General features: G+C 43.8%; 1 protein-coding gene across 3 annotated transcripts in view; it reads left to right on the plus strand.

Annotated features, from left to right (window-relative positions):
* LOC143807082 (5-hydroxytryptamine receptor 3A-like) overlaps nt 1-11,286 on the plus strand; it is a 56,971-nt gene extending 45,685 nt beyond the window's left edge. For all 3 annotated transcript variants that reach the window (XM_077288286.1, XM_077288287.1, XM_077288288.1), the window contains exons 6-9: nt 3,926-4,086; nt 7,788-7,995; nt 10,037-10,243; nt 10,325-11,286. In XM_077288286.1, coding sequence (XP_077144401.1) covers nt 3,926-4,086; nt 7,788-7,995; nt 10,037-10,243; nt 10,325-10,602 — 854 coding nt within the window. In that variant the 3' untranslated portion in view covers nt 10,603-11,286. The remainder of the gene's footprint in view (nt 1-3,925; nt 4,087-7,787; nt 7,996-10,036; nt 10,244-10,324) is intronic.
* The last annotated feature ends 708 nt before the right edge of the window (nt 11,287-11,994 follow it).

The raw sequence follows: 11,994 nt of genomic DNA on the forward strand, positions 1-11,994 counted from the left end.
GTTTCCTGGTTTTACATAAAATGCATGATTTGGTTGTTTTAGGGCTGCCATGGTTACAGACCCATAATCCAGTCCTGAACTGGAAGGCTATGTCAGTCTCAAGTTGGGGCTGTCGTGGTATTCATGGGGATTCCCTGCCTGTGTCTATTGCTTCTTCTACGCCTTCGGAAGTTCCGGAGTATTTGTCTGATTATCAGGATGTCTTCAGTGAGTCTGAGTCCAGTGCACTGCCTCCTCATAGGGACTGTGACTGTGCTATAGATTTGATCCCAGGCAGTAAATTTCCTAAGGGAAGACTGTTTAATCTGTCGGTACCTGAACATACCGCTATGCGTTCATATATCAAGGAGTCTCTAGAGAAAGGACATATTCGTCCGTCTTCTTCCCCTCTTGGTGCGGGATTCTTTTTTGTGGCAAAAAAGGACGGATCTTTGAGACCTTGTATTGATTATCGGCTTTTAAATAAGATCACTGTCAAATTTCAGTATCCTTTACCGCTGTTGTCTGACTTGTTTGCCCGGATTAAAGGTGCCAAGTGGTTCACCAAGATAGATCTTCGTGGTGCGTACAACCTTGTGCGCATTAAGCAAGGTGATGAATGGAAAACCGCATTCAATACGCCCGAAGGTCATTTTGAGTACTTGGTGATGCCTTTTGGGCTCTCCAATGCGCCTTCAGTTTTTCAGTCCTTTATGCATGACATTTTCCGGAAGTATCTGGATAAATTTTTGATTGTTTATCTGGATGATATTTTGGTTTTTTCTGATAATTGGGATTCGCATGTGGAGCAGGTCAGGTTGGTCTTTAAAATTTTGCGTGAAAATTCTTTGTTTGTCAAGGGCTCAAAGTGTCTCTTTGGTGTACAGAAGGTTCCCTTTTTGGGGTTCATTTTTTCCCCTTCTGCTGTGGAGATGGACCCAGTCAAGGTCCGAGCTATTCTTGATTGGACTCAGCCCTCGTCAGTTAAGAGTCTACAGAAGTTCTTGGGTTTCGCTAACTTCTACCGTCGTTTTATCGCTAATTTTTCTAGCATTGTGAAACCTTTGACGGATATGACCAAGAAGGGCTCCGATGTAGCTAACTGGGCTCCTGCTGCCGTGGAGGCTTTCCAGGAGTTGAAACGCCGGTTTACTTCGGCGCCTGTTTTGTGCCAGCCCGATGTCTCACTTCCCTTTCAGGTTGAGGTGGATGCTTCAGAGATTGGAGCAGGGGCCGTTTTGTCGCAGAGAGGCCCTGGTTGCTCTGTTATGAAACCTTGTGCCTTTTTCTCTAGGAAGTTTTCGCCTGCCGAGCGAAATTATGATGTGGGCAATCGGGAGTTGTTGGCCATGAAATGGGCATTTGAGGAGTGGCGTCATTGGCTCGAGGGTGCTAAGCATCGTGTGGTGGTCTTGACTGATCACAAAAATCTGATGTATCTCGAGTCTGCTAAACGCCTTAATCCGAGACAGGCCCGCTGGTCATTGTTTTTCTCCCGCTTTGATTTTGTTGTCTCGTATTTACCAGGTTCAAAGAATGTGAAGGCCGATGCTCTTTCTAGGAGCTTTGTGCCTGATGCTCCTGGAGTCGCTGATCCTGTTGGTATTCTTAAAGATGGAGTTATCTTGTCAGCTATTTCTCCGGATCTGCGACGTGTGTTGCAGAGATTTCAGGCTGATAGGCCTGATTCTTGTCCACCTGACAGACTGTTTGTCCCGGATAAGTGGACCAGCAGAGTCATTTCCGAGGTTCATTCCTCGGTGTTGGCAGGTCACCCGGGAATTTTTGGCACCAGAGATCTGGTGGCCAGGTCCTTTTGGTGGCCTTCCTTGTCAAGGGATGTGCGGTCATTTGTGCAGTCCTGTGGGACTTGTGCTCGAGCTAAGCCTTGCTGTTCTCGTGCCAGCGGTTTGCTCTTGCCCTTGCCTGTCCCGAAGAGACCTTGGACACATATCTCCATGGATTTCATTTCTGATCTTCCGCTATCCCAGGGCATGTCCGTTATCTGGGTGATATGTGATCGCTTCTCAAAGATGGTCCATTTGGTTCCTTTGCCTAAGCTGCCTTCCTCTTCCGATCTGGTTCCTGTGTTTTTCCAGAACGTGGTTCGTTTGCACGGCATCCCTGAGAATATTGTGTCAGACAGAGGATCCCAGTTCGTTTCCAGATTCTGGCGATCCTTTTGTAGTAGGATGGGCATTGATTTGTCGTTTTCGTCTGCTTTCCATCCTCAGACTAATGGACAGACGGAGCGAACCAATCAGACTTTGGAGGCTTATTTGAGGTGTTTTGTCTCTGCTGATCAGGACGATTGGGTGACATTCTTGCCGTTGGCTGAGTTTGCCCTTAATAATCGGGCTAGTTCCGCCACCTTGGTTTCGCCTTTTTTCTGCAACTCTGGTTTCCATCCTCGCTTTTCTTCGGGTCATGTGGAGCCTTCTGACTGTCCTGGGGTGGATTCTGTGGTGGATAGGTTGCAGCGGATCTGGAATCATGTGGTGGACAACTTGAAGTTGTCACAGGAGAGGGCTCAGCGCTTTGCCAACCGCCGCCGCGGTGTGGGTCCCCGACTACGCGTTGGGGATTTGGTATGGCTTTCTTCCCGCTTTGTTCCTATGAAGGTCTCCTCTCCCAAATTTAAACCTCGTTTTATTGGGCCTTACAAGATATTGGAAATCCTTAATCCTGTATCTTTTCGTCTGGATCTTCCTGTGTCGTTTGCTATTCACAATGTATTTCATAGGTCCTTGTTGCGGCGGTACATTGTGCCTATAGTTCCTTCTGCTGAGCCTCCTGCTCCGGTGTTGGTTGAGGGCGAGTTGGAGTACGTGGTGGAGAAGATCTTGGATTCTCGCCTCTCCAGGCGGAGGCTTCAGTACCTGGTCAAGTGGAAGGGCTATGGTCAGGAGGATAATTCCTGGGTGGTCGCCTCTGATGTTCATGCGGCCGATTTAGTTCGTGCCTTTCATGCCGCTCATCCTGATCGCCCTGGTGGTCGTGGTGAGGGTTCGGTGACCCCTCACTAAGGGGGGGGTACTGTTGTGAATTTACTTTTTGCTCCCTCTAGTGGTTACTAGTTTTTTGACTCTGGTTTTTCTGTCATTCCTTTTATCCGCACCTGGGTCGTTAGTTAAGGGTGTTGCTATTTAAGCTCCCTGGACCTTCAGTTCAATGCCTGGCAACGTAGTTATCAGAGCTAGTCTGCTGTGCTCTTGTCTACTGATCCTGGTTCCAGTTATATCAGCTAAGTCCGCTTTTTGCTTTTTGCTATTTTGTTTTGGTTTTGTATTTTTGTCCAGCTTGTTCCAAATATATATCCTGACCTTTGCCGGAAGCTCTAGGGGGCTGGTGTTCTCCCCCCGGGCCGTTAGACGGTTCGGGGGTTCTTGAATTTCCAGTGTGGATTTTGATAGGGTTATTTGTGGGGGCTTCTATCCAGCTTTGGGGTCCCCTTCTCTGGAGGCAAGAAAGGTCTTTTGTTTTCCTCTACTAGGGGTAGCTAGATTCTCCGGCTGGAGCGTGTCATCTAGAATCAACGTAGGAATGATCCCCGGCTACTTCTAGTGTTGGCGTTAGGAGTAGATATATGGTCAACCCAGCTACCACTGCCCTATGAGCTGGATTTTTGTATTCTGCAGACTTCCACGTTCCTCTGAGACCCTCGCCATTGGGGTCATAACATGTACCATAATACAGCAACCAGACTAACAAGGTTCTATTCCATCAGTAAAGGCAGACGCCATGGCGATGGGCCGGATGTCATACAAGGGGGCAATCAAGCTGGATAAAAAGCCTGAATTCAGTGATTATGCCATGTGTCCTAATACTTTGGTCCATATAGTGCAGGTTTTAATGCAGAGTGTTCATATGTCTTTATAGTGAAGCAATGTACTCCTATATTCCATGTATTCAAATGATTTAATGTTCTTATTGCATTTTCGTATAGTCCAAGACATCATCATGTTACCAAAGTACAACTCATCTCTAGTGAATATGAACTCACAAGACATTTTTGTCAGTAAAGGAGACTGGACCCTGTTGGACGTCGGTGTATCAAACTCAACAATATGGAGTGACGGAGTGGAGTACAGCCAAGTGATCTTCCAGGTGACAAATAGAACTACTTTATAAGTTCACATATATTGCCAGATTCATCATTTGCTCATTTTATTATCACTTTTATTTTTTTGGTCTAGTGTTAATCATTGGCGCTTTTGGCGTAAAATTTTTTAAAACGGTGCATATGATCCGTGTATGTTGTACAAAATAAAAAAGCCCTTTTTTTACTTTTTATCTTTTTTTTACCTTTTTAAAGTGAAAAGTTTCATGACCTGCAAAACTTCTGCAATTATTAAGTCAGTCGCAAAAATCAGGAAAACAAAAACCAAGCCCACAATAGTGAACATAGAAAACAAACAGGGGAACACAAATACAACAGGCTTAAATTACAAAAAATTAGACAAAAATGGCGAAATGTCAGCTGCACACCCCCAGTAGCTATACCTATGCTTCTCACAACCATGCATCGGTCTGTTAGGGATTCACATGTATTACATTTACAGTAGATATTTATGCCATACCTAGCAATACTAAGAAAAATCAGCGTGGGGTGCATTTTTATTTTGCAAATCTGGCGATTTTTCATTTTTGTCTTATAACTTTTACCCTTTTTTCAAGGGCCATAACTTTCTTTTTTGATTAACATTACCATTTGAAAGTTAGTTTGTGTAGGACGAGTTGTAGTTTTTAATGAAGCCATTCATTTGACCATATAATGTACTGAAAATTTGGAAAAAAAATTCCCAGTGGGATGAAATGTTGAAAACAATGGAATTCCCACTACTGATTTTTCGATTTTGTTGTGAAGACATTCCTTATGTGACAAAAATGGCAGGTCAATACTATCACGACAATACCAAACTTCTTTCTAACAGTCTTTTTTATGGTTTAGTGGTTAAAGAAATTGAAGTTTGTTAAAACAAAAATTTGCTGCAATTTTCTGAAACTCTGAACATTTTTTTATTTTTTTCTCTAGTGGAATTTTCTTAGGGCTTTCTTTTTTGCTGCAGCTTTTTTATTGATACCGTTTTGGAGGTCATACCATGTTTTGATCACTTTTTGTTGCATTTTGGGGGTAAATTGTGGCAACCAAAAAACAGCAATTCTAGAGTTTCAATTTTTTTTTTAATTTTTAGCATATACCGTATATACTCGAGTATAAGCCGAGATTTTCAGCCCAAATTTTTGGGCTGAAAGTGCCCCCTCGGCTTATACTCGAGTCACGGTCTGTGGCAGGGTCGGCGGGTGAGGGGGAGAGGGCGCTGAGGCATACTTACCTAGTCCCGGCGATCCTGTCACTCCCCCTGCCCGTCCCACGGTCTCCGGGTGCAGCAGCCTCTTCCCCTGAGCGGTCACGTGGGACCGCTCATTAGAGAAATGAATAGGCTGCTCCACCTCCCATAGGGGCGGAGCCGCCTATTCATTTCTCTAATGAAGCGGTGCCGGTGACCGCTGACAGAGGAAGAGGCTGCGGCACCGAACACAGGCAGGGGGAAGGAGCGGGACGCCGGGAGCAGGTAAGTATGTCATATTCACCTGTCCGCGTTCCACACGCCGGGCGCTGTCTCCATCTTCCCGGCGTCTCTCTCTCCTCACTGACTGCAGGCAGAGGGCGCGATGACGCATATAGTGTGCGCGCCGCCCTCTGCCTGATCAGTCAGTGCAGAGAGACGCCGGGAAGATGGCGCCGAGAAGCTGCAAGCAAGACAGGTGAGTATGTGTTTTATTATTTTTATTGCAGCAGCAGCAGCACAGCTATGGGGCAATAATGGACGGTGCAGAGCACTATATGGCAGAGCTATGGGGCAATGGTGCAGAGCACTGTATGGCACAGCTATGGGGCAGTAATGGTGCAGAGCACTATATGGCACAGCTATGGGGCAGTAATGGTGCAGAGCACTGTATGGCACAGCTATGGGGCAGTAATGGTGCAGAGCACTATATGGCACAGCTATGGGGCAATAATGGTGCAGAGCACTGTATGGCACAGCTATGGGGCAGTAATGGTGCAGAGCACTGTATGGCACAGCTATGGGGCAATAATGGTGCAGAGCACTATATGGCACAGCTATGGGGCAGTAATGGTGCAGAGCACTGTATGGCACAGCTATGGGGCAATAATGGTGCAGAGCACTATATGGCACAGCTATGGGGCAATAATGGTGCAGAGCACTATATGGCACAGCTATGGGGCCATAATGAACAGTATGGAGCATCTATTTTTATTTTTGAAATTCACCGGTAGCTGTTGCATTTTCCACCCTAGGCTTATACTCGAGTCAATAAGTTTTCCCAGTTTTTTGTGGCAAAATTAGGGGGGTCGGCTTATACTCGGGTCGGCTTATACTCGAGTATATACGGTAACTTGGGTTTAAATATTTTTATATTTTGATAAATAGGACTATATTTTCTGACTTTATTTTTTAGCTGACCTAGGGAACTTGAATCTTGAGCAGGTCCCCCGGTTGCCATAACAAGCCATCGACTCCATGCAGTCGAGTTGCAGGAGGGCTGATCGGAGATGATGCACAGCACACTGGCAAGCAGACTATATAAATGGTGCTGTCAGTGACTGAGAGTAACAATTAAATTCACAAAAAACAGTGATCCGAACAAGGAAAATGCTGGCTGTGAAATACAGCTGGAAACTGACCAGTATAAAGCAGGCTCAGTTCCTAAGCCCTCTCTATAGACCCCGCATGTGACCTGTGATGAGATTGTACATCATTGGTTCTTAGATGATTAAATTTGGAATGGTTATGGACATCCTGATACAAAAAAGTTGGAATGTTAATGTTGTGTCCCTTTTAAAGTTATAGGATGTTTGGTAGCTATTGTGGCTCACCACTCAAGCATGATGGAAAGACACATTTCCCAACACTCGTACCTGCTCTCTCAGTTACCGTGTATCAGTCCCTCACTATTAGCCACCAGTCTCTATACCATGTCTTTTGGCAAACCTCTTCGTTTTCGAGGCATAAGCATACAGACTCCTTATGAGTGGATCTTTTTCACCTCACTGGTGGATACACTCTTCACTCACAGGAATAAGCCTCTCTGCTCCTCTCTGGGGTGTCAATTTTTGCCCTTCATTTATAAAGGTGGTGTTTAGATGCAGTGGGCTGGTCTCCTCCACCAGGGACAAATGGCATAAATTCCAGTTCAGGCTTAAGCTTCTTACATGCTCCCCTTTGGCCCTATCTGTGCCCTTTGGGTAGCACACAAAATATAGAGACTGCTACTCACGCCCACTTAATATCCAGCTAGGACATAGGCTTTTCATTGTTGCTGCACAGCTATTCTCCTCCTGTCTCGGTGTGTCCGACCTCTACTGGTAGGTGGGTGCATTAATTATAACTATGCCAAATTACGGTGCTAACTAATGGAAATTTTTGAGGCTGTAAGAAGCTAATCCCAGAATAATGGGTAGCACACAAAAAATAGAGAATGCAACTCACCCCCACTTAATAGCCAGCTATGACACAGGCTTTTCACTGTTGCTGTACAGCTATAGTCCTCATGCCTGTCTCGGTGTGTCCAACCTCTACTGGTAGGTGGGTCCAAGTGCATTTATTTTATCTATAACTATGCCAAATTACGGTGTTAACTAATGGAAATTTTTCAGGCTTTAAGAAGCTAATCCCACAAGAAAAATGTGCACCAAAATGAGTAATTTTTTCCTACCAAAATTTGACAGCAGGTTGATTTAATAAACTTAATTCATAACATTTTCTAACTTTACCTTTCAGATTACCATAAAGCGATCCCCTGTGGTCTACATCATAAACCTCATCATCCCATCGTGTTTCTTGGTCGTTCTGGATATTGTTAGTATGCTTATACAACTGGGAACAGGAGAGAGACTTGGATTTAAGATTACAGTGGTGCTGGGGTTTTCTGTGCTCCTGCTAATTCTGGATGATATGCTCCCTAGCTCGAACCATACCCCTGTGTTAGGTAAGTATATTTCTATCTTCTTACATATATTCTATAATGAACCTATAAAACTAGAGAAATTAATGTGCTGCAGTACACAGATTACTCCATTACTTACTGTATGTGCCATTCATCCTGAGTTACCGTCTGTAGTATAGTCTCCAGGGCAGCAGTATTCAGAATCCTGTGGGCTTCAGAGCTGAAATCTTTACTAATATTTGTTTGATCAGTATCTTCAATCAGCTTCCCCTTATGGTTTTCATTGAAATGTCATCATTACATCAGGTGCAATAGAGCGATCTGATGTTTGCGAAAACAAATTCCCATTTTAATATTAGGTAGGGACACTTTCTATAATGGATGATCTAGAAATACTATTACTGTCAGCAATATTGATAATGAATGACAAGAATTCAGAACAATAACAATAACAAGAAATATTATTACTGATAATATCAATATCAAACGATAATAACCCAATAACTACATTCCTGCATAGGTTCTAGTGGACGGTCAGCTAAGAAACCACACTGACAAAACGCATAAAAACAAATGGTTTTATACTCAGAATCAAATAGTATAATATTGATAAAACAGATAATAAAATTATTACAATATTACATAGTGTGGGGGTTTGTACTCGCACAGCTGCGGTTGAGGTAGGCACAGGAAGCAGTATGGCTGAAATGTCCAGGCTGGTTTATTAAAACGCCATAAACCGCTCAGGAAAGCAAACAAAACAAAGAGCCGGCACAAAGTGTAAACACAAAGTAAAAAATCCATACATTATAGCAGGTCCGCCCGCTCAGGATAGTGTCCGGTTCTTTAGGCCATAGCACAGACCAACACATAGAAGTTCCACACATCGCAGACCCAGACACTCGGCTTCCATTTTATCTGCCAAACCATGCTCCTGGGGTGGAGATACGTGAGCAGTCATTACCACCCATCTCTTGACTGATCGTAAAACCTGGCCCAGGAGTGGCTTAATAACTCTCTCAGCACTATGTATGATGGAGCATGCTTTCCGAGCTCACATCACAGAAGCTACCAACCTCGATGATACATATCTCCCCTCAAGGACCCATCAGACGTCCATCTTACAATAGTTACTAAACAACAAAGAGACATGAATTCCTTAGACTTACAGTACTTTTAATAATATCATAATTAACCATAAGTAAACCCGTCACACGTTCATTTTTTTTAGCGTATCACTACAATCTTACCTTTTTTATGTCATCTTGGGGTGACCCTCCTATCTGCTTGGAGTGTCCTCTACTTGATAGGACCCTCTTCATTACTCCATGAAACCCCTTCCAAAGGGATATGTTCCTTCATAGGTGACTTCCCAAACTCTCCGCCTTTCTCTTCTGAACCCTGCTTGGGTCTTTTTTACCCTTTTCGGACTTTGGCTATGTGTTCCCCCAGATGCTATTTTTGCTCTGTTTTTGACAGAACTGTTGAAAGGTTTTGAGACCAACATTGGCTACACACTCCAATAATAACGACAACATGATTATCCCCGTAATATGCATACAAAGGCTTATAATGTCATATATCTTCCCTTAGCTAGTTTTTATGACATCTTGATTATCTTTTGTTGGCCAAGACGTTCCAATCCAACAAAATGCAAAGCAACTGGCCAGGTGATATTATCCCCAATGTAAGCAAACCAAAAAACCAAACGAACCAAAAAATATACTTCTGCTCTGACGTTACTCTTATGTGTATCCTGAGTAAATACCCCATACACATTAGACTAGATGATTTCGACAGGTTCAGCCATCGGTTTAATGTGTATGGAGGCTCTTGATAGATGCTAGCCAGGGGAAATATGGTTTCGGCATGTCCAATTATGGACTACCGATCCCTTTGTTCTCTAGTGTCAGATCCTCTAATGCAATGGCGCAATGCAAAATACAAAAAGCATAACCAAGCTCGCAACATGGTCCAGATCTTGGAGGCAGTTGGCCATCTTGCATATTCTGGAATTTTTCCCCATTCCCAGTGTTCTCTCATTGAATTACTCTTTTGGTGCCTTTCTGTCTTTTATATACAGGTACATTCTGCTGCGTTTGCCTTGCGGTCATGGTGTTCAGTACGATTGGTTCTATTGCAACCTCGTACATGCTAATGTTGTCTGAATCTCAGCCAAGCGTTCCAGCATGGATAAAAATCTGGATCATGAGACATTTGGCCCGTGTTCTGCATTTCAAAGTAAAGCCCCATAAAAAAGATGAGGTTCCTATCGCAGGTGAAGGAAATGGTGAGTACAGATTCATGGGATGGTTACAGCCATCAGATGTTTCTAGCTCTTTACCATCTACAGCTGCTGCTTCCTTCCTAGATGGAGCTGATAATGGAAAGAAATGTGAGAAGATAGCTGAACTCCAGGAGAAGAAGGATCTACAAAAGGGAAAAGTTTCGCAAGAAGTAAAACTGCTAAAAAGGCTGCTGGCAGAAATTCTACACATTCATCAGGAGCTTACCCTATCTAAGGAGAAGGAGGATGCCAAGTCAGACTGGTGCACTGCTGCCCTGATTGTGGACAGGCTTGTCTTCCTACTCTACCTCCTCATCATCATTGTCATGTTCACCGTGGTCCTCAGTGTCTGGCTTACATGATCTATTCTAACCACACCTCAATATTACCTGTACCGAATGCAACCTCTGAGAGATGTTTTTACACTTTTACACCAAAGTCTCTTGGAATTATTTCCAGCATCGAAGAGGAATCACAAGAATATGCTGTTCCGTGTCCACTTTCCAGTTATTCCATGTACAATGGTGCTCCAACGTTCCTGCATAGAAAAACTGTAGAGGATGCAAAGCTGAAGCGTCTTCATTCTCAGGATTGGTGGGAATTCTAGAGATTGGACATACCATGATTATTAACTCCTTCACGCCGCAGCCCATTTTCATTTTTGCTCCACTGCTTCCCAGACTCATAACTTTTTTTATTTTTCTGTCAATATGGCCAAGTGAGGGCTTTTTTTTAGCGTACTTTTTTGTTGTACTTTTGAATGACGCCATTGGTTTTACCACGCCGTGTACTAGAAAATGGGAAAAAAAATTCCAAGTGCGATGAAATTGCAAAAAAAAGTGTAATCCCACAACTTTTTTTTTTTTACCATGTTCACGAAATGTTAAAACTGACCTGCCATTATGATTCTCCAGGTCATTATGAGTTGGTAGATACGTGCTGAGCTGATGTTTTTATTGATATCATTTTGGTGTGGATACGATCTTTTGATCACCAGTTACTGCATTTTAATGTAATGTTGCGGAGACCAAAAAGATGCAATTCTGGCTTTTGACTTTTTTTTGCTGCACAGCTTACCAATCAGATTAATTCTTTTTATATCATGGCAGATCGGGCAATCCTGAACTCGGCGAAACCAAATACTGTATGTGTTTTTTTTTTTTTATTTTGAATGGGGCGAATGGGGGGGTGATTTGAACTTTATATTTTCAAATATTTTTTAAAACTTTTTTTTTTACTTTTGGCATGCTTCAATGGTCTCCATGGGAGACTAGAAGTTGTGATTTTCTGATCGCCGCTGCTACATACATGCGATGATCAGATTGCCTGTGTGTAGCAGAAAAGCTCACTTGCTGTAAGCGCCGACCGCTGGGCGGTGCTCATTGCAATCCAGCAATGACAACCACAGGGGGATGCTACAGACCCCAGGTTGTCATGCCAACCCATTTACGACTCGCGGCCATGTGACACGGGATTAGTGACGCACTTCCAATGTGATCACATTAAATGCCACTGTCAGATTGACAGTGGCATTAAACAGGTTAACAGCCGCGGGTGGATCACGATTTCACCTGTGGCTGTTAGGGGCACATGTCAGCTGTTCAAAACAGCTGACATGTGCTGGGAAACAAGTGGGCTCAGCACCGGATGTGTATGCACACAGTGTCATTGTGAGTGTGCACACAGTGGATGGGCACATTCTTCTCCCTGGCTTCTCTGTTCAGGTGCTGCTTGATATACCGATACCATCAGAA

This window comes from Ranitomeya variabilis, chromosome 2 (assembly GCF_051348905.1).
Source record: "Ranitomeya variabilis isolate aRanVar5 chromosome 2, aRanVar5.hap1, whole genome shotgun sequence".
NCBI lineage: Eukaryota > Metazoa > Chordata > Amphibia > Anura > Dendrobatidae > Ranitomeya > Ranitomeya variabilis.